Genomic DNA, 27462 nt, shown 5'->3' with positions numbered 1-27462 from the left:
CTTTTTTAACAAATTATTTTTTTTGGACTTCGAAATTATTCAACTTTTTGTTAGAGTTCTAGTTTAGTTTAGTTTTAGTTAAGAGTTCAGAATTTTTAGCTTAGAGTCTTAACTTAGAGTTTTTGTTGAAGTTCTAGTTTAGTTTTAGTTAAGAGTTTAAAGTTTTAGCTTAGAGTCTTAGCTTAGAGTTTTTGCTAGAGTTGAAGTTTAGTTTAGTAATAGTTAAGAGTTTGGAGTTTTAGCTTAGAGATTAGAGAAATTTAATTCAGGAAATTATAAAAAAAAAAAATTTTGTCGGTGTTACGTGCGCGCACGTAACCCCGTCTAAATTTTTTTCTTGAATTCCCCATTTGGATGCACAATACAGAATTTAATTCAAGAAATTATGAAAAAAAAATGTAAGTAAGTAAGTAACAAACTCTATGCTTTTTCTGCATCAATTGTCGGATATGTTGAATAAAACATGCAAAGTCGACATAGCTTTATTTCATTTTTTAAGGTTAATTTAGACGAGGTTACGTGCGCGCACGTAACCTCGTGTCGTCTCTGTGTCGTTTCTGTGTGTTTGTGCTCTTTGTGTGTGATTCGTCTCTTTGTGTCTGTCGTCTCTGTGTGTTTATCGTCTCTGTGTGTGTGTAGTCTCTATGTGTAAGTCGTCACTTTGTGTCTGTCGTCTCTGTGTGTTTGTCCTCTCTGTGTGTGTGTCGTCTCTCTATGTTTGTCGTCTCTGTGTGTTTGTCATCTCTGTGTGTGTGTCGTCTCTATATGTAAGTCGTCACTTTGAGTGTGTCGTCGCTGTGTGTGTGTGTGTGTTTCATCTCTGTGTGGATGTTGTCTCTGTGTGTGTTGTCTCTATGTGTGTGTTGTCTCTATGTGTGTTTCGTATCTGTGTGTGTGTGACGTCTCTTTGTGTGTGTCGTCTCTATGTGTGAGCTTGTGAATTGTGGGCACCTCCAAAAATTTGTCCCAAGTTCCACTCTCGCCTTAGAACTTATTCACGGATACCTAAAACCGTCAACGGTTAGACTGTTGCCCCTAGCGGTAACCATGCCATGCTCTACACACATACCAACAATATATTTTTTGTTTTTTGTTTTCCGTTTTCACAATGGGGTCCCAATCGAGCTCATGTCCATCGCTTAGCATTCAGGCCTTGACAAATAAAGCCCAGATAGTCGGACCCCAACGCTCCAATCTGAACACTGACTAAGATCCCAATTCTGAGCTAGTGAATTTCAACAATTCCGGCTGGTGGACTAAGACCCCAATTCTGAGCTAGTGAATTTCCTCCCTTCAGGCTGGTGGACTAAGACCCCAATTCTGAGCTAGTGAATTTCAACCATTGAGACTGGTCGACTGAGACCTTAATTTTGAGCTAGTTAATTTCAACCATTCAGGATGTTGGATTTAGACCCCAATTCTGAGCTAGTGTATTTTGACAAGACAGGATGTTTGATTGAGACCCCAAGACTTAGCGATAGAAATTTCACCATACATGCTGGTCGACTTAGACTCCACTATTGACCTAGTGGATTACAACAATTCTGGCTGCTTGACTAAGACCCCACTTCGGAGCTAGTAAATTTCAACCATTCTGGCACTTTGACTTTTCATTCCCAATTAAATTAAAAAATAAGCATTTTCAACTAGAAATAAGGAGCATCGTTAAAAACTAAGACGAATGGAAATTATCCCGTATATGAAGTTAGCTACCCCCTCTGAAATACCTTGTTCTTTATGTTAGAATTTAACTTTTGATTCCTAATTAAATTAAAAAATAAGCATTTTCAACTAGAAATAAGGAGCATCGTTAAAAACTAAGACGAATGGAAATTATCTTCGATTCTGAGCATTTTTGTTTCCCCTCCAAAATTGACCCCTCCTCCCCTGCCCTCAGAAATGGGGGAAGGAGGGGACCTCTCAGCCTTGCCCTTGAGGCAGATCCCATTTATTTTCGATTCTGAGTATTTTTGGTTTTTCCTCCAAAATTGACCCCCCTTCCCCTGCCCTCATACCTGGGGGACGGAAGGTCCTCTGAGCCTTCCCATGGAGCTAGATTCTAGTTATTTTGTATCCTTAGTTTTTTTTGTGATCCCTCAGCAATTGACCCCCCCTCCCCTGCTTTCAGAATTAGTGGAACGTAGGGCCTCTGAACCTTCCCATGTTGGCATATCCTGGTTATTATCAATTCAGTATATTTTTGGTTTCCCCTCCAAAATTGACCGCCCCCCCCCCTTCTCCTGCTCAAACACACAGAAACGACACATAGAGACGACACATGCACAGAGACGATACACACACACAGAGTCAACACAAACAGAGAGACGAGACACACACAGAAATGACAAAACACACATAGAGACGACACACACAAAGAGACGTCACACACACACAGATACGACACACACAAAGAGACGACACACACATAGAGACAACACACACACACACAGAGACAACATACACACAGAGACGACATACACACACACAGAGACTACACACTCAAAGTGATGACTTACACATAGAGACGACACACACACAGAGTCGACACACACACAGAGACGACTCAGATAGAGAGACGACACACACACACACAGAGACGACACACTCAAAGTGATGACTTACACATAGAGACGACACACACACAGAGACGACAAACACACAGAGACGACACACATAGAGAGACGACACGCACACAGCGGGGGGCTTAAAAAGGCAGAAATGGGTGAACTACATGAGTTTATCTGCCTGAACTTGAGAGTAGTGTGTTAGAAATGCGTCGGTGATAATTAAAAAATCGGATGCTAAACTCAGACAAACAAAAGGATTGTAACACCTGATTGGCTCGTATATTTTGCATGATATTTCTAAAGTCAATTAAGATGAAGCAATGTCGGAGTGTAGGTTGGACATCACCAGGCAAGTAGGAGGGAAATTTTTTGTTGGTGGGGGGGCTTAAAACGGCAAAAATGGGTGAACTACATGAGTTTATAAGACGGTTCGTGAAAATCCCAAATTTTTTTCTGATTTTTTGGACAAGACCCATACTCCTATTGATGAGGACTGATGGTTATAATTAAATATTTTTTTCATGAAAAAAAACAATTTTTTTATACAAATTTTTTTTTTTTACTTCGAACCTATTATACTTTGATCTAGATTTATAGTTTAGCTTGTGTATGATATTGAGTCTAGTTTTAGATTAGAGAAATATATTTAAGGTTCTTTCTCTGTTCTATTGTGTCTGTGCATTAGTTTTTTGTTAGATGTTCTTCCGAACAGTTTCATTTAGTTCCCTATGTAATTGTCGTTTTAGTTAATAGTTTGGTGTTTACCTTAGAGTCTTAGCTTAGAGTTTTAGTTAGAGTTCTAGTTTAGTTTAGTTTTAGTTAAGAGTTTAGAGTTTTAGCTTAGAGTCTTAGCTTAGATTTTTTGTTATAGCTCTAGTTTAGTTTTCGATAATATTTTATAGTTGTAGCTTAGATTCTTAGCTTATAGTTTTTTTTAGAGTTCTATTTTAGTTTAGTTATAGTTAATAGTTTATAGTTTTTATCTTATAGTATTAGCTTAGAGTTTTTGTTGAAGTTATAGTTTAGTTTAGTTTTAGTTAAGAGTTTAAATTTTTAGCTTAGAGTCTTAGCTTAGAGTTTTTGTTAGAGTTGAAGTTTAGTTATGATATTTCTAAAGTCAATTAATATGAAGAAAGGTATGAGTGTATGTTTGACATCACCAGGCACGTGCGAGGGAAATTTTTTGTTGGTGGGGGGCTTAAAAAGGCAAAAATGGGTGAACTACATGAGTTTATAAGACGGTTCATGAAAATCCCAAGTTTTTTTCTGATTTTTTGGACAATACCCATACTCCTATTGATGAGTACTGATGGTTCTAATTCAATATTTTTTTCATGAAAACAAACTATTTTTTTAACAATTTTTTTTTTGGACTTCGAAATTATTCAACTTTTTGTTAGAGTTCTAGTTTAGTTTAGTTTTAGTTAAGAGTTTATAGTTTTACCTTAGAGTCTTAGCTTAGAGTTTTTGTTAGAGTTCTAGTTTAGTTTAGTTTTAGTTAAGAGTTTGATGTTTTAATGTTGAGTTTCAGTTAGAGTTCTAGTTTAGTTTAGTTTTAGTTAATAGTTTTGTTTTTTACCTTAGAGTATTAGATTAGAGTTTTAGTTAGAGATCTAGTTTAGTTTATTTTTAGTTAAGAGTTTAGAGTCTTAGCTTAGAGTTTTTGTTAGTGTTCTAGTTTAGTTTAGTTTTAGTTAATAGTTTAGAATCTTAGATTATAGTCTTAACTTATAGTTTTTGTCAGAGTTATAATTTATTTTAGTTATAGTTAATAGTTTATAATTTTTAGATTAGAGTCTTAGCTTACAGTTTTTGTTGAAGTTCTAGTTTAGTTTAGTTTTAGTTAAGAGTTTATAGTTTTAGCTTAGAGTCTTAGCTTAGAGTTTTTGTTAGAGTTGAAGTTTAGTTATGATATTTCTCAAGTCAATTAAGATGAAGAACTGTCGGATTGTAGTTTTCACATCCTCCGTCACTTGTGAGGGAAATTGTCGTTGGTGGGGGGCTTAAAAAGGCAAAAAATGGGTGAACTACATGAGTTTGTCAGACGGTTCGTGAAAATCCCGAGGTTTTTTCTGATTTTTCGGACAATATTCATTCTCCTATTAATGAGAACTGACGGTTCTTATTCAATATTTTTTTTCATGAAAAAAAACAATTTTTTTAGTTAGACTTCTAGTTTAGTTTAGTTTTATTTAAGAGTTTAGAGTTTTAGCTTAGAGTCTTAGCTTAGAGTTTTTGTTAGAGTGTAAGTTTAGTTATGATATTTCTAAAGTAAAATAAGATGAAGAAATGTCGGAGTGTAGGTTTGACATCAACAGGCAGGTGCGAGGGAAATTTTTGTTGGTGGGGGGCTTAAAAAGGCAAAAATGGGTGAACTACATGAGTTTATAAGACGGTTCGTGAAAATCCCAAGTTTTTTTCTGATTTTTTGGACAATACCCATACTCCTATTGATGAGGACTGATGGTTCTAATTCAATATTTTTTTCATGAAAACAAACTATTTTTTTTTTAGTTAGAGTTCTAATTTAGTTTAGTTTTAGTTAACATTTTAGAGTTTTAGCTTAGAGTCTTAGCCTAGTGTTTTTGTTAGAGTTGTAGTTTAGTTTAGTTTTAGTTAATAATTTAGAGTTTTTAGCTTAGAGTCTTAGCTTAGAGTTTTTGTTGAAGTTTTAGTTTAGTTTAGTTTTAGTTAAGAGTTTAAAGTTTTAGCTTAGAGTCTTAGCTTAGAGTTTTTGTTAGAGTTGAAGTTTAGTTATGATATTTCTAAAGTCAATTAAGATGAAAAAATGTCGGAGTGTAGGTTTGACATCACCAGGCACGTGCGAGGGAAATTTTTTGTTGATGGGGGGCTTAGAAAGGCAAATATGGGTGAACTACATGAGTTTATAAGACGGTTCGTGAAAATCCCAAGGTTTTTTCTGATTTTTTGGACAATACCCATACTCCTATTGATGAGGACTGATGGTTCTAATTCAAGATTTTTTTCATGAAAAAAAACTACTTTTTTAACAAATTATTTTTTTTGGACTTCGAAATTATTCAACTTTTTGTTAGAGTTCTAGTTTAGTTTAGTTTTAGTTAAGAGTTCAGAATTTTTAGCTTAGAGTCTTAACTTAGAGTTTTTGTTGAAGTTCTAGTTTAGTTTTAGTTAAGAGTTTAAAGTTTTAGCTTAGAGTCTTAGCTTAGAGTTTTTGCTAGAGTTGAAGTTTAGTTTAGTAATAGTTAAGAGTTTGGAGTTTTAGCTTAGAGATTAGAGAAATTTAATTCAGTAAATTATAAAAAAAAAAAATTTAGTCGGTGTTACTTGCGCGCACGTAACCCCGTCTAATTTTTTTTCTTGAATTCCCCATTTGGATGCACAATACAGAATTTAATTCAAGAAATTATGAAAAAAAAATGTAAGTAAGTAAGTAACAAACTCTATGCTCTTTCTGCATCAATTGTCGGATATGTTGAATAAAATATGCAAAGTCGACATAGCTTTATTTCATTTTTTAAGGTTAATTTAGACGAGGTTACGTGCGCGCACGTAACCTCGTGTCGTCTCTGTGTCGTTTCTGTGTGTTTGTGCTCTTTGTGTGTGTTTCGTCTCTTTGTGTCTGTCGTCTCTGTGTGTGTTTCGTCTCTGTGTGTGCGTAGTCTGTCTGTGTAAGTTGTCTCTTTGTGTGTGTCGTCTCTGTGTGTGTGTCGTCTCTGTGTGTGTCTCGTCTCTGTATCTGTGTCTTCTCTCTGTGTGTGTCGTCTGTGTGTGTGTGTCGTCTCTCTGTGTAAGTCGTCCCTTTGAGTGTGTCGTCGCTGTGTGTGTGTGTGTGTTTCATCTCTGTGTGGATGTTGTCTCTGTGTGTGTTGTCTCTATGTGTGTGTTGTCTCTATGTGTGTTTCGTATCTGTGTGTGTGTGACGTCTCTTTGTGTGTGTCGTCTCTATGTGTGAGCTAGTGAATTGTGGGCACCTCCAAAAATTTGTCCCAAGTTCCACTCTCGCCTTAGAACTTATTCACGGATACCTAAAACCGTCAACGGTTAGACTGCTGCCCCTAGCGGTAACCATGCTATGCTCTACACACATACCAACAATATATTTTTTGTTTTTTGTTTTCCGTTTTCACAATGGGGTCCCAATCGAGCTCATGTCCATCGCTTAGCATTCAAGTCTTGACAAATAAAGCCCAGATAGTCGGACCCCAACGCTCCAATCTGAACTCTGACTAAGATCCCAATTCTGAGCTAGTGAATTTCAACAATTCCGGCTGGTGGACTAAGACCCCAATTCTGAGCTAGTGAATTTCCTCCATTCAGGCTGGTGGACTAAGACCCCAATTCTGAGCTAGTGGATTTCCACCATTCAGGCTGGTGGACTGAGACCTCAATACTGAGCTAGTGGATTTCCACCATTCAGGGTGGTGGACTAAGACCCCAATTCTGAGCGAGTGTATTTCCACCATTCAGGCTGGTTGACTTGGACCCCACGTCAGAGCTAGTGAATTTTCACCATTCAGGCTGGTCGACTTAGACCCCAATTCGGAGCTAGTTCATTTCAACCATTCAGGCTGCTTGACTAAGACCCCACTTCTGAGCTAGTGGATTTCAACCATTCTGGCTGGTGCTGGCACTTTGACTTTTCATTCCCAATTAAATTTAAAAAAATAAGCATTTTCAACTAGAAATAAGGAGCATCGTTAAAAACTAAGACGAATGGAAATTATCCCGTATATGAAGTTAGCTACCCCCTCCGAAATATCTTGTTCTTTATGTTAGACTTTGACTTTTCATTCCCAATTAAATTAAAAAATAAGCATTTTCAACTAGAAATAAGGAGCATCGTTAAAAACTAAGACGAATGGAAATTATCTTCGATTCTGAGCATTTTTGTTTCCCCTCCAAAATTGACCCCTCCTCCCCTGCCCTCAGAAATGGGGGAAGGAGGGGACCACTGAGCCTTGCCCTTGAGGCAGATCCCTTTTATTTTCGATTCTGAGTATTTTTGGTTTTCCCTCCAAAATTGACCCCCCTTCCCCTGCCCTCAGACATGGAGGACGGAGGGGCCTCTGAGCCTTGCGCTTGAGGTAGATCCCGTTTATTTTCGATTCTGAGTATTTTCGGTTTTCCCTTCAAAATTGACCCCCCTCCCCTGCTCTCAGAAATGGGGGAAAGAAGGGCCTTTGAGCCTTCCCCTTGAGGCAGATCCCGTTTATTTTCGATTCTGAGTATTTTTGGTTTTCCCTCCAAAATTGACCCCCCCCCCTTCTCCTGCTCTCAGAAATGGGGGAACGAAGGGCCTCTGAGCCTTGCCCTTGAGGCAGATCCCATTTATTTTTGATTCTGAGTTTTTTTGGTTTTCCCACAAAATTGACCCCCCCCCCCTCCCCTGCCCTCAGAAATGGGGGGACGAAGGGCCTCTGAGCCTTGCCCTTGAGGAAGATCCCGTTTATTTTCGATTCTGAGTATTTTTGGTTTTCCCTCCAAAATTGACCCCCCCCCCTCTGCCCTCTGAAATGGGGGACCGAAGGGCCTCTCAGCCTTCCCCTTGAGGAAGATCCCATTTATTTTCGATTCTGAGTATTTTTGATTTTCCCTCCAAAATTGACAACACATTGAAGTATTTGCAAATCGGGTGTTTGACAGCTTTCCCTAAAAAACCATACCTAAATACGCAATTTGACTATCTTTTTTGCAATGTTTAGGAACAGGTGGGGAATCCCCGCTCGTAATTGCTAATCACCTTAACCTTTTTTCTCCATCGTCAAGTACATGCTCCAAAAATATTTTATTCAGAGATTTCATGTTAAAAAATTATCCTATTACTAATTACCCCTTTTTTGCAAATGTCAATCAACACCAAGGAACGTAATTTCCCCGAACACATCAAACTGTTTCCAAGGCAGATTATCTTTTTAAAATGTTCACGCGTAAGTCTAATGTCTCAGGCATGGGTTTTCCTTGCGCAATTCATGTGTGATTGCATGTAGGCGTCGCGGTAATTAATACGATACTACTATTGTGCCAACATCGTTCTTATATACCCCCAGGGCAGAACTACAAAACCCTTGCCCTAAGGGTTTTGGGGGAGTAACCTCCTCAAAAAACATATTTTCTCTTTGGAAATCAGTTACTCTGAACAAAATGGCTATCTTAAAATTTTGATTGGATGTGTTTGGGGAAATGGTGGGCATGGAAGGGGTGTTAGCTGCCTTCCAATCACTTCTGACTATTAAAAAGGGCACTAGCTACTTCAATTTTCAATTAAATGAGTCCTTTTCGAAGTTTATGCAACAACTCCTTCGGTACAAAGTGCCCTGGTATGGAAAAATAAATAATACATTTTGCCAACATTGTTCTGTACTTAGGCAGCGCTATTGCACTGCCTTTGATATCATCCTGAATTGCCTAATGCTCTTTTATCTACCTCTTTTCATCCGAAAAAAATCAGAAAGAAAAATGAACAGAATTTTAAAGTGGAAGGTAGAATTTTTGTTTCAAGAAAAATTTCATCTGCTCCTTCCTACGAACCAATATACATGGCGAGCCCAAGATGAAAGTATTTATCTTTAAGAAACAGATTAGCCGGGATAACGGTTGAAGCCCGGAGGTCGATATCGATAACCAAAAAAGAGAGAAAAAACAAAATAGCGGCGGCGTATTAGTGACGCCACCGCTGATCCAAGCTCAGCGGCGCGCCGCCGTCTTTTTTTTGGCGGCGCGCCGCCGAGTTTTCGGCGCGGCTTCGGGGTCTAGACTGGAGGAGGAAGTTTCAGGAGGTGTTCTTGCAGGTGTTCAGCTTTAAAATGAGTCATTAAACATCACTTTTATAAGTTCTGCTAGCCCAATAGCCTCAACTTTTCCACTTGAGACACGAAACCAAAAGTGCCGTTTTTAGTGTCATTTGGAACTTGATGATGGGGAATTTATATGAAAGACGTAGATATTTGCACTATCTTTTATATGAGCTATAACAGATCTGCCAACGATATTCCGGTAGCCTACTAGTGCCACACTTTGAAAAATAGCCCAAAGAGTACCATTTTAGTGTCATATGGCACTTGCAGATGGCAGAATTTATACAAAATACGTAGATATGAGAAATAGCTTTTGAATTTCTTTTCGCAATAAACCTTTACTTTTAAGACGAACCAAAATAATAGTTGCATTCCTGAGTCAGTGTCAAACGGGAATTTTTTTTTCACTTAGCAGTTTTCTTTCAAAACGCGTTTTTTAACTTTTGGTTACTATGGGCTGTGGTTCGCTCTTTACTAGATTGCAGCTGCTGCTGCAACAATGATACCTTGCCGGGACATTAAAATGAGACTAGAAAATGACAAAAAAAAAAAAACAATGGATACCGATACCGATATTCCCGATACGATACATGCGATACTAATACGCGCGATACCGATACGCGCGATATAGGTCCGCCCAATACCATATACAGCCCTTCCCCAGGGACTACGGAGAGCCATTTCATCATCAAAAGCATATATATTGGATCTTTGAACTATAAAACAAAATGGCTATCTCAAAATTTTTATAGGACTAGTTTGGGGGAGGGGGCCTGTAGGGAGAGGGGGGTTATTTTCTCTTCAATATTTTTGGTCACTTAAAAAGGGCACTTAAAAATTTAATTCTCTTTCGAATGAGCCATTACACACCTCTCTATGCTGATCTGGCCACCCTCTAGCGCTGTTAGAAAAAAATGATTATCTAGTCCAGGTTTTTGATTTTCAAATGTATGGCAGGCATTGATGACCATCTTTGTTTCTTTTAATTGTACAGGTGGTGAGACAAAAACTTCTTCTTTTGCTTCGGTTTGTCTTATGTCATTATGATAGACATATCGCCAAACCTTTGTTTCTTTTAATCGTTCAGGTGGTGGGACAAAAATCTATTTTTCTTCCAACGATCTATCTAGTCCAGGTTTTTAGTTCTCAAAGGTATAGTAGGTATTGATGACCTTATCCATGTTAAAATCCAAAACCCAACCATCATCGCTATCATTTTCAATTTGTTTGGTTCGTTTTACCTCGGTTTGTCTTTCGTCATTATGAAATACATATCGCCGAACCTTTGTTATTTTAACAAACGCATGGTAGGCATTGATGACCTTATCCATGTCAAAATCCCAAACCTAATCTTCATCGCTATCATTTCAATTTTGACACGTTCTGATGAATCTTAACGTTTTGATTCTTAGCGAATTTGCTCAAACTTCTAACCTATCTAGATCCTTTTTTTATGCGAGCATATCCCAAGATACCAATTATCCCGAAAAAATATGGAGCCGTTTTTGAGAAAAAATACATAAAGATATATACAATTATTGCTCGTTTATAAAGATAGTATATATAAATATATATATATATATATATATATATATATATATATATATATATATATATATATATATATATATATATATATATATATATATATATATATATATATATATATATATATATATATATATATATATATATATATATATATATATATGTGTGTGTGTGTGTATATTATGGTTCCTTCCCAAATTTGTAGGTACAAAGGCGTATTATCGTTGATGAAGATACAAAGGTATATTTAAAGCTTCGTGGTTTTCTCGAATTAAAAATTTGATTGTAAATTTTATTTGTAAAATAAGTGCACTACCCTGGAAAGAAAAGGTAGCACGGGCATACATTGTAAGAAATTACATTTTGAAAGAGATTATAAATGTGTTATTAATAAACGACAATATTCAAAATGGACACTTTTTCGTATAGGATTACAAAAAGGAGCAGAGGGATCTCTAGGATAAAACAAGTAGCAAAACAGGCAGAAACTGTTTGTCAAAAAGCTTAGGATAGAAGTTGTATCAGGCCTGGTAGGTTAATCCCCTTAGGGTCCTTGCCCTCTTCAGATATTAGAGGGCTGTAATATCCTCGTAGTCTTCTTAAGCAATAAAACTGTTTTTACTTTGATTAATTAATAATTTCATTTCAGATACACCAAATTAGCTTCTGAAATTGGATCATTCTTCAAATGCCAATGCTTTGAACAAGAGAAGCATCTGTTCAATCTTGAAATGATTCATTTGAGAGACAATAATTTATAACAGTTTTTATTTAATTTCTTTTTGCCAGAATTACGCCCATGATCAAAGTTGCCATTAGCCAGACAAAAAAAGAAAAAGAAAAACAGATTTTCTCAGAAAGAGCACCAAACAAAAGTCTTCCCAATAAGCCAATACCAGTGGACAGAAACCTGTTTCAAATTGTCCATAGCATTTCTTAGGCTAAGAAGTATCATAAAGGTAAGGTAAAGAATACGGCATTGGACTTTACGGTCCCTACCGGGGGTGCTGATCTCCCATTTCTTGGACCTTCAGCCAGGAAGTGCAATGGGGTTGGGGGCCAACCACCCTATACTTTCACACACCCTTCCTGTTTACCTTCCCCAGATTTCTCCAGGTACCCATTTAGAGCTGGGTTGACTCTGGCTGAGCTTATAGAGTCACACCACTGACCCCCGCCCCAAATCAAATAATTGGATACACTAGGATTCGAACCCTCGCCCTCTCGGACAAAGAATCCCAAATCCAGCGCACCAATCCACAAATATGAATTGACACCACTGGGTTTAATGATAAATTTTTCTAAAATCAGTAGGCCCTAAGTACTTCCCCTTAAAAAAAAATTATAAAAAATCATATTTGTAATTTTCCGTGTGCTAACTCTAACTTCATAAGTACTAAAAATTTTAGCACTCATTTACCATACTGTCAGGGGTTTGCTGGTTTTATGTGATGATTTTTTTATTCAATAAATCTCAACATACATTTTAACATCTAAAACTTGCTTTTCGCCTCTAGGATAAAAATGACAGTCCCTTCCTCGTGAAGAGGGTATTTTAGCCCAATATGAGTCGGATTTTTATCTTAGGCCACAAAGACCCATCAACATTCGAAGGGAATTTTCTTGGTCTAATGCATGGTTTTCACGTAATGACTTATAAAACTTTATGTGAGACACCCTGAGTAGACTACCTTTACCTACAAGAACAAAAATGTTTGCCAACAGTTTAAAACAACAAACATGGAGGTATTAAAAGACTGATTCAGTCAAGATTGGCAATTCTGCTTTTATTTGAACCCGAAATAAGTTGGCAAATACATTCCAAGGACCGGTGCCCACGATGAATCTTCATCATTACGTCAGGTTCCTTTACCGGCTTCTTTTTGGCTTGACAAATGATTCTTAAAATTTCTGGGATGGACCAAGAAAAAAGATTATACAACACGTCTAGGATCGATGATCTCATAATGTGTATTAATAGTCCTGTTTTAACTCAAGTTTGTATCCAAAATCCAACACCTAAGAACTTCTGACGAGCATTTAATAATAGGCCTAAAACAACTGAAATGAAGGATATTACTCTCAAATATTTATAAAGTGAGCAATTTTCAGCAAATTATCTCTTGCTTACGCTAGATTGATAGCCTCGTTACTCTGGTTCATTTTAAAACTCGTGCTGCAATAAGCGTTATACAACAGCTATCAAAGGACGCCATACTTATTTAAAGTTAGTAGCTTTTCTTGACTTCGGAGTAACCAGTTTGTATTGACTTTTGATTTGTATGGACTGCTCATATCTTTGGTAGCGTTATCACTATTGATTTTCTATCGAAGAATTTTCACCTCAAAGCATTTTGGCTTCCTCTAGACCAAAATTGATGTGTTGTGCCACAAAATGGCCGAAAACGCCACATTGGCGCGGCAAGATCGTTACTTAATTTTATTTAAAGCAAATTTAAATAAAGTGCAATGCGTCAGTAGGTCATACAAGATCTCAATAGAAAAATTGTTTTCTCTTTTAGACAATCCAGTACATGGCAAGGAATCGCGTTGTACAAACAGAACTCAGAGAGCTTGCCGCCCTGACTCGGGGCAAAATTAAACCTAATGAAACGGACGACTGGAAGAACGAGCAGCTTTATGTCCCCCCTTTACCCCCTACAAATCTAAGAGGGTGCCATTTAATTAGGATACAATATGATATTTTTGTAAGTATTTTTTGTTTCAGTTTTGTTTTTTTAGGGATATGCCTTTCGCTTCGAATTTTCTTGGTGTCCATTACTAAGTCAAGCTTTTGTATTGTCGGTTAAAAGTTAAAAGTCATATAAAATTTGGCTCAAATCCTCCATTTAGCCATGAAATCGGTGGTATACTCCAATCTCAAGTCCGAGCAACCTAAGTCTTGTTGGTTAATTTTAATCATTTCATAGATCAGTGCTAGTGGACTGTCCTGGCAGGTCAATGCTTTCCTTTGTATAAAATTGCCTGCATTTATCTTAAGTCGTTAATTCATTCCTTCTTAATTTCTTCAATCAACTCGTTTGTGTAATAGTTAAGGTCGAGTATGTTTCCTTCAAAAAGGCAGTATACATCAATTTTTCCACCCTTATGCTGAAAGTATGGTCCTCATAGACTTCTCCGAAGACAAAAACGGCTTCTGAATTCGTTGGTGTCACCACTTTGATTCATTATCTACACTTTTTAATCAGGGGTGTCTCATCTGATTAATAGTTATTTATCAATAAAAAAAAACACACCTATATTATAGGCAGACAAATAAGTCGTTATCCCAACTTCAGTGAGGGCAAAAATGGCACCCATCTAACATAAAGCTCTTGTTTAAACGCGCATATGCCCATTAAATATGTTCAGGAAATGATCGTAACTACCTGTATCAATACATTTAGCCAGAGTTTTACAACTTCGGATTCTGAATTCAATATGATCAACCTAAGTGGAGCCTATCTGAGATTCGGAACAACTTGAAGAGACTGCAGGACGCAATCCTAAGATTTGGGCTCTAGGTTTTATTTGACCTGAACTCTGACATATGATTTTAGTCACTCGAGCCGAGCCATTTTAAGAAATGCTCTAAACTAAGGGCTATTCAAAGTAATCACTTAATATTAAAATCGATTGGTATAAATTCCAAATAATCTTTTTTTTTCACTCTATCTCTATCTTTCAAGGTTCTTTTTTTTCTTTTCTGCCAATTCATGCAGGGCTAGATTTTACAATAGACCTTTATTGACATCTTCATTGGTCTTCATTGAATGGTCTTCATTTTCATTCAGATTCTGGAATCTAATGCTGGATTCGCTCAATGAAAATAGAAAGGGGTTTGAGAGTTGGGATGTAAAAAAAAGCAAAAGTACTGAAGACAGTACTTAATTGCCTAAGAGTCCAATTACCAAAAGATACAAAAAGAACGTCAATTGTAAATCAAGATTAAATCGTGTCTTCGTAAGAGAAGTCCACACCTAGTTGAGTACCTTCAACCCCTTCTCCTCTCTTTCCAGCGGTAGATGAAGCATTAACACTTTTCTTGTGCAGTACCTGCTCATCCCCGCGAATGCATCGGTTACCTTTCTTGGGCCCGCTTCAGACCGTATTTTATTTACAGGATTTTGTGCAATCCTTGCATTTTAAGCTTCTTGCATCTGTCCATCTTCGTGATTTTAGTGCACTAAGAAAACCTCATAATCAAGTTGGAGAAAGGAAGAACAAATAGAAATATTACTAACGATTTTAAATTTCCACATTGCTCGGTATCGGTGGTACAAACAAAACAAGCATCAATAGGTAAGAGAATTCGTAATTTCATATATTCAACATCAGTGAGGATTCCTCCCCTGCATGGATTTGGTTTCCATCCTTTGTTACTTTCCTATGCTTTTTAACAAAAAGGTAAAGAAAATAGGGCCGTAGTAAACGGGTTTGACAGAAGATCTCGTACTGAGAGGATATGCAACTATTTCCACTATTGTCTTCTTTCACTTCTAAATTCACCAAATACATGTTTGTCTCTTAACTGCGTTATTTCTACACAATATTTTTTTCTCTTATCAATATCCACTTCGTCAATATCTAAACATTTCAGAATATAATACATCAAAATAAAAAATATATCTAAAATCAATAAGCACATATCATCTCTCATCATTCTTTTTTTTTTTTCACCTTTAATCACTATTCTTTTTTGTCAAATTATGAATATATCACATCCTTATCACAGAATTGAACGGAACCTGTTTACTTTATAAACTGGTCTGGATATTTCACAGAGTGGGCTTCCTAGCCCACTTAGGGGCTCGGGCATGTCATAAAATAAATCTTAATGCAAAAGCATTAAATTTCCTAACAAATTTATCCCTTAACTTTACTCTTGCTAATTCTTGCTTTAAACAAGCAAAAATAATGTGCTTAACATTATCAGTAAGTAAGTAAGTAAGTTTATTTATAACCCGCAATATAAAATAAATGCGGAATAAAAAAGAAAAAACAAAATAATATTATCCACAAGGAAATAATAAGAAAGCACAACATAAATAACATAACAATATTTATAAATATCTAATCTGGAAAAAAATAAGGGAGGGGGTTCCTTGGAGTATTGGTCCTCAGGTCCTTAGCGATGTTGTCAAACAGCACTAGAGGGTCGATAAGTCCAAAATGAGAAATAATCTTGTGATTTCTGTACCACCTTGGTAAATATAGCAGGAATTTACATTATTTAAAATAGCCTCTCCTTAGCTGAAGACGGTCTTTTTTGCTCATTAAAGGCTGCAATCAGGAAAGAAAAGAATTGTAGGAGAACAAAAACTATGGTAAAGTTTACATAAGCCTCGGCGGCTGTACCTCCCTCTATTAGGCGAGATTTTACCATATGAGAAGTGAATACACTGCAGAGCACTAGTAACCAGAGACGGGCATGTAGTCAAAAGTGTATCAGAAAAACTAATCCCAAGCAATTTCATCTTTGAGACACAATTGAGTAGTATTGTACCCACATGTAAAGGAGGATCTAGCTTAGAAGTGTTAAAATACAGAAACTCATATTTTTAAGCATTTATAGAGAGCCAAGTTATACTCAAAGCATTAATGGGAAAATTTAAATTTTTTGTGAGGCATGACTAACCAGCGGTACATCATCAGCATATGCAATGTGACTAACAGCAGTATTTTCTAAAAACACAGTAGGAGACAGCATTCGCAAACAGTCCGCAAGCACAGTTTTGAAAATATGTGGAGACAGCACATCACCTTGCCTGACTCCCTTCTTTACTGAGATAGGTTTGGATATATCACACATCCATTTTAACCGAACCAACTAATTGGAATACCAATATTGTTGAACTTTTACTACGATAGAATTAACTCCTGCTTTAACTATGCAGCGAAGTACTTGTAATTATCTAGTGTTACAAAAAGCGTCCGAGATATCAATCGAGACACACAAAATTGGCATCTTTCGCATTTTTGCAGAGACGAACAGCTGACTAAGCTAACTATGTGCTTGACTACAACCAACATTGGTTCTGAACCCAACTTGATAATCAGAAACACCACAAATATCACAATTTGGTGTAGTGCTTGCCCTCTGAGGATCGCATTTGTTTTCGAATGTCCTGTTCTGAGTCTAAAAATTGTTCTAGCAAGTCTCCTTTCATCATGGGTCAAATTTGGGGCAGGTCGTCTAAAATTAGCGTTCTCTTTCTATATTTGATACCTTATTATCAAGAAACTACGTACCTGCTTATTGCTTATGGAAATATTTCTCACTAAGTTGAATTTCAGATTTTTCCTTTTTTTTGTCAGGTAATACATAGTTGTGTAGTTAGTAGAAGGGGGGGGGTACCAGCGCGACGCGAACCACGTGGTTTATGGTTTTCTCACTGAGAATGAAAAAACAGGAATTTTCTCACTTGAAAAACCATGAATTTTCTCACATTTATGTCTGTTTTCATGGATGGTTATGTGTGTTGGTCAATTTATTTGATGTTTTTCATGGATGTCAACAGCAATTCATGTCTGTTTTATGCTTTTTGTCAGTGAGAATGAAAAAACAGGAACTTTCTCACATTTATGGATGTCAACAGCAATTTATGTTCCTATTTTATGGTTTTTGTCAGTGAGAATGTACATGCTCGACGCGAATGTTATGAGATTGTTTGGCTAACCTAACCTGAGAAATTGATTTATATAATCGGTTGGGGAATTATTGGTCCACGACTGGGGAATTAAGAAACAATCATGGCTTCTTTGATCTTTAGGCTAACCTAACTTGAGAACTTGATTTACATAATCGCTAGGGGAATATATTGATTCATGATGGGGGAATTAAGAAACATTATGGCTGTCTTTATTCCTAGGTCTGAGAGATAAACGTTCTTTAGGTCAGAGAGAAAAATTAATATTCTATTTTTAAATAGGGCTTCATTGATGTTTAGTGTCAGGAGTTAGAAATGACATGACTTGTTATCTTGGAATTATACGAGAGTCTAAAGAGATAAAAATTCTATTTTTAAATACGGCTTCACTGAGCTTTAAGTCGGAGAGATAGATTGATATTCTAACGAAACCTTAATAGTGTAGCTAGGAAAATTTATGAGATGAAGAGATTAACTTAGGACAGGGTTTCCTAGAAATTTGAAATGTGAATGCACAGAGATGCCAAAAGCAAAAGGAACACGCTGAGATTACTTTTAGGGGATTATTTGGCTGAAACAGTTTTAGACATTTTAGGGAATTATTTCGGCGAAACAGTTAGAGATATTTTAAAAGATGATTTTAGAAAAGGTTTTAGAAGAGGTTTTGAGTGTGGTCGTTATAGTAAACAAGTTCTATTTGAACAGTGTCGTGAGGTCCTCTACCCCAACCCCAAAGGGCCCCGATCGCCCTACCCCGATCCAAAGGGTTCCCATCCCCAAAACCCAAAACAGAACGAACCCCCCGGTACCCCAACGTTACCCCGGCGCCCACCCCCCCCCCCCGACCCACCAAGGCCCCCCCCGGGCCCCGGCGTTCGGTGATGTATGGTGTCTGAAACCGATGTTTTGGGGTGTATGGGTTGCTATTTTTGACTTTTGTGAGCTGGATTTATTAGTCTTTCATAGGTATGTGTTGTCTGAAACCTATGATTTGGGATGGGTGGTTTGCTATTTTGACTATTCTGAGCTGGATTTCATATCCTTTCATAGGTGTGTGTTGTCAGAAAATTATGATTTGGGATGTGTAGTTTGCTATTTTGACTTTTCAGAGCCAGGATTCTTAGTCTCTCATAGGTGTTTGTTGTCTGAAACTTCTAGTTTGGGATGAGTAGTTTGCTATTTCAGACTTTTATGAGCTAGGCTTTACTAGTATATTGTAGGTGAATGTTGTCAGAAAATTATGATTTGTGATATGTAAATTACTATTCCGGGCTTTTCTGAGCCAGTTTTCTTAGTCACTCATAGGTGTTTGTTGTCTGAAACTTCTAGTTTGGGATGAGTAGTTTGCTGTTTAAGAATTTTATTAGCTAGGCTTTCCTAGTATATCGTAGGGTGAATGTTGTCAGAAAATTATGATTTGGGATATGTAAATTACTATTTCGGGCTTTTTTGAGCTAGATTTCTTAGTCCCTCATAGGTGTTTGGTGTCTGAAACCTATAGTTTGGGATGAGTAGTTTGCTATTTTTGACTTTTCTGAGCTAGGTTTCTTAGCCTTTCATAGGTGTGTGTTGTCATAAACTTATGATTTGGGATATATAAATTACTATTTTTGACTTTTCTGAGCTAGATTTCTTAGCCTTTCATAGGTGTTTGTTGTCTGAAACATATAGGTTGGGATGAATAGTTTTCTTTTTGAATTTTCAGAGCTGAATTTCTTAAACTTTCGTGGGTGTGTGTTGACTGAAACTTATGATTTGGGATATGTAAATTACTATTTCGGGCTTTTCCAAGCTAGATTTCTTAGTCTTTCGTTGGTGTGTGTTGTCTGAAACCTATGATTTGGGATTTGTAGTTTTGCTTTTTGGACTTTTCAGAGCTAGGATTCTTAGTCCCTCATAGGTGTTTTTTGTCTGAAACATATAGTTTGGGATGAGTAGTTTTCTATTTCAGGCTTTTCTGAGCTAAGGTTTCTTAGTATTTCATAGGTGTGTGTTGTCTGAAACTTATGACTTGAGGTGTCTAATTTGCTATTTCAGACCTTTCTGAGCTAAGGTTTCATAGTATTTCGTAGGTGAATGTTGTCTGAAACTTATGATTTGGGATATGTAAATTACTATTTCGGGCTTTTCTAAGTTATATTTCTTAGTCTTTTGTTTGTGTGTTTTGACTGAAACCTATTATTTAGGATATAAGGTTCTTAGTCTTTCGTTGGTGTGTGTTGTCTGAAACCTATGATTTGGGATTTGTAGTTTGCTTTTTGGAATTTTCAGAGCTAGGATTCATAGTCTCTCATAGATGTTTGTTGTCTGAAACCTATAGTTTGAGATGAGTAGTTTTCTATTTCAGGCTTTTCTGAGTTAAGGTTTCCTAATATTTCGTGCGTGTGTGTTGTCCGAAACTTATGATTTGAGGTGTGTAATTTGCTATTTCATGCTTTTCTGAGCTAAGGTTTCATAGTATTTCGTAGGTGAATGTTGTCTGAAACTTATGATTTGGGATATGTAAATTACTATTTCGGGCTTTTCCAAGCTAGATTTCTTAGTGCTTTGTTGATGTGTGTTGTCTAAAACCAATGATTTGGGATTGGTGGGTTGCTATTTTTGACTTTTCTGAGCTGGATTTCTTAGCCTTTCATAGGTATGTGTTGTCTGAAACCTATGATTTGGGATGCTTAATTTGCTATTTTTGACTTTTCTGAGCTAGGTTTCTTAGCCTTTCATAGGTGTGTGCTGTCAGAAAATTATGATTTGGGGTCTATAGTTTGCTTTTTAGACTTTTCAGAGCTAGGATTCTTAGTCCCTGATAGGTGTCTGTTGTTTGAAACCTATAGTTTGGGATGAATAGTTTGCTATTTCAAGCTTTTCTGAGCTATGGTTTCTTAGTATTCCAGAGGTGTGAGTTGGCTGAAACTTATGATTTAAGGTATGCAATTTGCTATTTCAGACTTTTTTATAACCAGATTTGTTAGTCTTTCGTTGGTATTTGGTGTCTGAAACCTATGATTTGGGATGTGTGGGTTGCTATTTCTTCACCTTTCTGAGCTGGATTTTATAGCCTTTCGTAGGTGTGTGTTGACTGAAACCTATGATTTGGGAATGAGTGGTTTGCTATTTTTGACTTTTCTGAGCTAGATCTCTTAGCCTTTCATAGGTGTGTGCTTTCAGAAAATTATGATTTGGGAGGTGTAGTTTGCTTTTTGGACTTTTCAGAGCTAGGATTCTTAGTCCCTCATAGGTGTTTGTTGTCTGAAACTTCTAGTTTGGGATGAATAGTTGGATATTTCAATTTTTTCTGAGCTAAGGTTTCTTAGTATTTCGTAGGTGAAGCTTCCACGTCAGTTTTAAGTTCACAAAGACATAAAAAATTTAAAGTTCAGTTCTAATTTTTCAATAGAAGATAGTAAAAGTTATACTATGATTGTGATTATTTTCTATGAAGATAGAAAGTTTCACTTTAATTCTAAATTTTCTTAAATTCAGTTCCGACTTTTCTCAAAGAGATGAAAAAATTTAAAGTTCAATTTAAAATTTTCACAACGATGTGAAGGAATGTTCAAGTTCTCTTCTGAATTTTCTCAATTAAAAAGAAATTAGTCATTGATCATATCTATTTTTCCAAATAATATAAAAATTTTCCACTTTAGTTCAGATCTGTCTCGAAGAGATGAAAAATTTAAAATACTGTTCCAAATTTTTCACAGAAGATAAAAAGTTCAAGTTCTCTTCAGAATTTTACCAAAGAACACAATTCATTTCTAATTTCTCCAGAGAAAACAAAAATCTTCCTCTTCAGTTCTTTATTTCACAAAGACATAAGGAAATTTAGAGTTCAATTCTAAATTTTTCAGTGGAAGATAGAAAAAGTAAGACCATACTTGTGAAAATTTTCCTAGAAGATAAGAGTTTCTAGTTCAAATTAAAATATTCTCAACGAAGTGAAGAACAGTTAAAGCCCATAAATGAATTTTACAAAAGAACACAATTCAATTTTAATTTATCAAGAGACAATCAATATATTCAACTTGAGTTCTTTATTTAACAAAGACATAAAGAAATTTAAAGTTCAATTCTAAATTTTTCAGTGGAAGATAGAAAAAGTAATACCATACTTCTGAATATTTTCCCGGAAGATAAAAAGTTCTAGTTCAATTTAGAATTTTCCCAACGAAGTGAAGAAGAATTCAAGTTCTCTTCTGAATTTTACCAAAGAACACAATTTAATTCTAATTTCACCAGAGAAAATAAAAATCTTCCACTTCAGTTCTTTATTTTACAATGACATAAAGAAATTTAAAGTTCAATTCTAAATTTTTCGGTGGAAGATAGAAAAAGTAATACCATACGTGTGAATATTTTCACGGAAGATAAAAAGTTCTAGTTCAATTTAAAATTTTCTCAACGAAGTGAAGAAAAGTTCAAGTTTACTATTGAATTTTACCAGAGAACACAATTCAATTCAAACTTCTCCAGAGAAAACAAAAATCTTATACTTAAGTTCTTTATTTTACAGAGACATAAAGAAATTTAGATTTCATTTCTAAATTTTTCTATCGAAGATAGGAAAAGCAATACCATACTGTTGAATATTTTCCCGGAAGATAAAAAGTTCTAGTTCAATTCAAAATTTTCTGAAAGAAGTGAAGAAGAATTCAAGTTCTCTTCTGAATTTTACCAAAGAACACACGTCAAGTCTAATGTCACCAGAGAAAATAAAAAACGTCCACTTAAGTTTTTGATTTCACAAAGACATAAAGAAATTTAAAGTTCAATTCTAAATTTTTTAGTGGAAGATAGAAAAAGTAATACCATACTTGTGAATATTTTCTCGAAGAGATTAAAAATTTAAAATATTGTTACAAATTTTTCACAGAAGATAAAAAAGTTCAAGTTCTCTTCGGAATTTTACCAAAGAACAAAATTCAATTCTAATTTCTCCAGAGAAAACAAAAATCTTACAATTCAGTTCTTTATCTCACAAAGACATAAAAGAAATTTAGAGTTCAATTCTAAATTTTTGGGTGGAAGATAGAAAAAGTAATACCATACTTGTGAATATTTTCCCAGAAGATAAAAAGTTCTAGTTCAATTTTAAATTTTCTCAACGAAGTGAAGAAAAATTCAAGTTCTCTTCTGAATTTTACCAAAGAACACAATTCAATTCTAATTTCACAAGATAAAATCAAAATCTTCCGCTTCAGTTCTTTATTAAAAAAAGAAAGAAGTAACTTTAAAGTTTATTCCTAAATTTTTTGATGGAAACAAGTAATAGTAATACCATACTTGTGAATATTTTCGCGGAAGATAAAAAGTTCTAGTTCAATTTAAAATTTTCTCAACGAAGTGAAGAAAAATTGAAGTTCTCTTCTGAATTTTACCAGAGAATACAATGCAATTCTAATTTCACCAGAGAAAATAAAAATCTTCCACTTCAGTTCTATAGTTCACAAAGACATAAAGAAATTTAAAGTTCAATTCTAAATTTTTCGGTGGAAGATAGAAAAAGTAATACCATACCTGTGAATATTTTATCGAAGAGATGACAAATTTAAAATACTGTTCCAAATTTTTCACAGAAGATAAAAAAGTTCATGTTCTCTTCGGAATTTTACCAAAGAACACAATTCAATTCTAATTTCTCCAGAGAAAATAAAAATCTTCCACTTAAGTTTCTTTATTTCACAAAGACATAAAGAAATTTAAAGTTCAATTCTAGATTTTTCGGTGGAAGATATAAAAAGTAATACTATACTTGTGAATATTTTCCCGGAAGATTAAAAGCTCTAGTTCAAATTACAATTTTGTCAACGAAGTGAAGAAAAGTTTAGGTTCTCTTCTGAATTTTACTAAACAACACAACTCAATTCTAGTTTCACCAGAGAAAATGAAAACCTTCCACTTCAGTTCATTATTTCACAAGGACATAAAGAAATGTCAAGTTCAATTCTAAATTTTTCGGTGGAAGATAGAAAAAGTAATACCATACTTTTGAATAATTTAACGGAAGATAAAAGTTCTAGTTCAATTTAAAATTTTTTCAACGAAGTGAAGAAAAGTTAAAGTTCTTTTCTGAACTTTACCAAAGAACACACTTCAATTCTAATTTCTCCAGAGAAAATAAAAATCTTCCACTTCAGTTTTAAGTTCCACAATGAAATAAAGAATTTTAAAGTTCTATTCTAAATTTTTAGATGAAATAAAGAAAAAGTAATACTATGATTGTGATTATTTTCAATGAAGATCAAAAGTTTCACTTTATTTATAACTTTTCTTTAATTCGGTTCTGATTTTTCTCAAAGAAATGAAAAATTTAAAGTTCTATTCCAAATTTTTCATAGGCGATAGAAAAAGTTATACATTTATTGTGAATATTCAACATGAAGATAAGGAACTCCACTTTAATTCAGAGCTTTCTCAAAGAAGTGCAAAATGTTCAAGTTCTCTTCTGAATTTTCTTAAAGAAGAGAAAAAGTTAGCTCAATTCTGAATTTTACCAATGAAAATGAAAAAACCTTCCACTTCAGTTCATAATTTCTCAAAGACATAAAAAATTTAAAGTTCAGTTCCAAATTCTTCTGTAGAAGATAGGAAAAGTTATACTATGATTGTGATTATTTTGCAGTGAAGATAAAAAGTTTCACTTAATTCTAATTTTCTTAAATTCAGTTCCGATTTTTTGCAAAGAGATGAAAAATTTAAAGTTCTGTTCCAAATTTTTCATAGAAGATAGAAAAAGTTATACATTGATTTTGAATCTTCGACATGAAGATAAGGTTCATCATTTTAATTCTGAGTTTTCTCTAATAAGTTCAAAATGTTCAAGTTCTCTTATGAATTTTCTTAAAGAATGTATAAATGTTAGCTCAATTCTGAATTTTACCAAAAAAAATGAAAAAAGCTTCCACTTCAGTTCTTGATTTCTCAGAGTCATAAAAAATTCAAAGTTCTTTTCTAATTTTGCCAAGAAAATAAAAAGGTTCCACTTCAGTTCTGGTTTTTTCTCAAAGAGATGAAAAATTTAAAGTTCTATTATAATTTTAAATTAAATTTTAGCTCCTTTGTCTTATGGATTTAACCCTCAAATTTTTAAATTAGAAAATGAGTGACTCCTTCTATTATTAAAGACAATCGTTCAAACTCTTTCATCTAACCTCCAAAACAATAGGTTAGGTATAAATAAATATTAATAAATAAATAGAAACATTTCTCCATGTTTAAGTTAGGTTAACTTATAATTCGCGATCATTAGAATTTAAAATAAACTTTTCTGTCGGGTAGGGTTAGGTTAGGCTAGATTAAGTTAGGTTATATTAGGTTAGGTTAAGTTAGGTTAGGTTAGCCTACGTACGCTTCACTTAGGTTAGCTTAGGTTAGGTGAGAGACAGGCAAAAAGTTAGGTTTATGATTAGGTTAGGTTAGGTTAGATTAAGTTAGATTAGGTTAAGTTAGGTTAGGCTAGGTCAGCCTACGTACGCGCGCGTACGTAGGCTGACCTAGCCTAACCTAACTTAACCTAACCTAACTTAATCTAACCTAACCTAATCATACACCTAACTTTTTGCATGTCTCTCACCTAACCTAAGCTAACCTACATGAAGCATACGTAGGCTAACCTAACCTAACCTAACCTAATCTAACCCAACTTAATCTATTCAAACCTAACCTAACCATACCCGACAAAAAAGTTTAGGTTAACTTATAATGAGAGCTCATGATAAGTTAAACTAACCTAACTTAAACATGTAGAAATGTTTATATTTATTTATTAATATTTATTTATACCTAACCTAACCTATTGTTTTGGAGGTTAGATGAATAAGTTTGAACTATTGTCTTTAATAATAGAACTAGTTACTCATTTTTTAATTAAAAAATTTGAGGGGTAAATCCATAATACAAAGGAAATAAAATTAAATCTAAAATTAGAAAAGAACTTAAAATTTTTCTTCTCTGAGAAAAAAACAGAACTGATGGGTAACTTTTTTATTTTCAAGGAAAAATTAGAAGAGAACTTTGAATGTTATATGCCTGTGAGAAATTCTGAACTGAAGTGGTAGCTTTTTTAATTTTCATTGGTAAAATTCAGAATTATTCTAACTTTTTACTCTTCTTTAAGAAAATTCAGAAGAGAACTTGAACATTTTGCACTTCTTCGAGAAAACTCAGAATTAAAGTGATGCACCTTATCTTCATGTCGAAGATTCAAAATCAATGTATAACCTTTTCTATCTTCTATGACGAATTTGGCACTGAACTTTAAATTTTTCATCTCTTTGCAAAAAATTGGAACTGAATTTAAGAAAATTAGAATTAAAGTGAAACTTTTTATCTTCACTGGAAAATAAACACAATCATAGTCTAACTTTTCCTATCTTCTACAGAAAAATTTAGAACTGAACTTTAAATTTCTTATGTCTTTGAGAAATTAAGAACTGAGGTGGAAGGTTTTTTCATTTTCATTGGTAAAATTCAGAATTGAGTTAACTTTTTCTCTTCTTTAAGAAAATTCAGAAGAGAACTTGAACATTTTGCACTTCTTCGAGAAAGCTCTAAATTAAAGTGGAGTTCCTTATCTTCATGTTGAATATTCACAATCAATGTATAACTTTTTCTATATTCTATGAAAAATTTGGAACAGAACTTTAAATTTTTCATTTATTTGAGAAAAATCCGAACTGAATTTAAGAAAAATTATAAACAACGTAAAAATTTTTATCTTCATTGAAAATAATCACAATCAGAGCATTACTTTTTTCTTCTTTCATCCGAAAATTTTGAATAGAACGTCATATTTCTTTATTTCTTTATGGACCTAAAAAATGAAGTTGAAGATATTTATTTTCTATGGAGAAATTGGACTTGACGTGTTTTCTTTAGTAAATTTCAGAAGCGAACTTGAACTTTTGTTTAGTTCGTTGAGAAAATTTTAAACTGAACTAGAACTTTTATCTTCCGTGAAAATATTCACAAGTATGGTATTACTTATTCCATCTTCCACCGAAAAATTTAGAATTGAACTTGAAATTTCTTTATGTCCTTATGAAATAATGAACTGAAGTGGAAGATTTTTATTTTCTCTGGTGAAAATAGAATTGAATTGTGTTCTTTAGTAAAATTCAGAAGAGAACTTGAACTTTTCTTCACTTCGTTGACAAAATTGTAATATTAACTAGAGCTTCTAATCTTCCGGGAAAATATTCACAAGTATAGTATTACTTTTTCTATCTTCCACCGAAAAATTTAGAATTGAACTTTAAATTTATTTATGTCTTTGTGAAATAAGGATCTTAAGTGGAAGATTTCTATTTTCTCTGGAGAAATTAGAATTGAATTGTGTTCTTTGGTAAAATTCCGAAGAGAACATGAACTTTCTTATCTTCTGCGAAAAATTTGGAACAGTATTTTAAATTTTTCATCTCTTCGAGAAAAAATTCACAGGTATGGTATTACTTTTTCTATCTTCCACCGAAAAATTTAGAATTGAACTTTAAATTTCTTTATGTCTTTGTGAAATATAGAACTGAAGTGGAAGATTTTTATTTTCTATTGTTAATTTAGAATTGAATTTTGTTCTCTGGTAAAATTAAGAAGAGAACTTGAATTTTTCTTCACTTCGTTGCGAAAATTTTAAATTGAACTAGAACTTTTTATCTTCCGGGAAAATATTCACAAGTATGGTGTTACTTTTTCTTGTTTCCACCGAAAAATTTAGAATTGAGCTTTAAATTTCTTTATGTCTTTGTGAAATAAAGAACTGAAGTGGAAGATTTTGATTTTCTCTGGTGAAATTAGAATTGAATTGTGTTCTTTGGTAAAATTCAGAAGAGAACTTGAATTTTTCTTCACTTTTTTGGAAAATATAAAATTGAACTAGAACTTTTTATCTTCCGGGAAAATATTCACAAGTATGGTATTACTTTTTCT

The 27462-nt window shown here is 34.5% G+C and overlaps 1 protein-coding gene across 2 annotated transcripts in view; it reads left to right on the top strand.

The window, feature by feature from the left end:
* Vdup1 (arrestin family protein Vdup1) overlaps positions 1 to 27462 on the top strand; it is a 217409-nt gene that overhangs the window by 160557 nt on the left and 29390 nt on the right. For both annotated transcript variants that reach the window (XM_089094027.1, XM_089094026.1), the window contains one exon: positions 13414 to 13599. In XM_089094027.1, the coding sequence (XP_088950153.1) occupies positions 13414 to 13599 (186 nt within the window). The remainder of the gene's footprint in view (positions 1 to 13413; positions 13600 to 27462) is intronic.

The sequence above is a fragment of the Artemia sp. Qi Xiang Cuo genome, chromosome 9 (genome assembly GCF_049724085.1).
Source record: "Artemia sp. Qi Xiang Cuo chromosome 9, ASM4972408v1, whole genome shotgun sequence".
Lineage (NCBI taxonomy): Eukaryota > Metazoa > Arthropoda > Branchiopoda > Anostraca > Artemiidae > Artemia > Artemia sp. Qi Xiang Cuo.
Note: the sequence above shows the minus strand (reverse complement) of the source record. Positions and strands in the feature narration are given on the sequence as shown.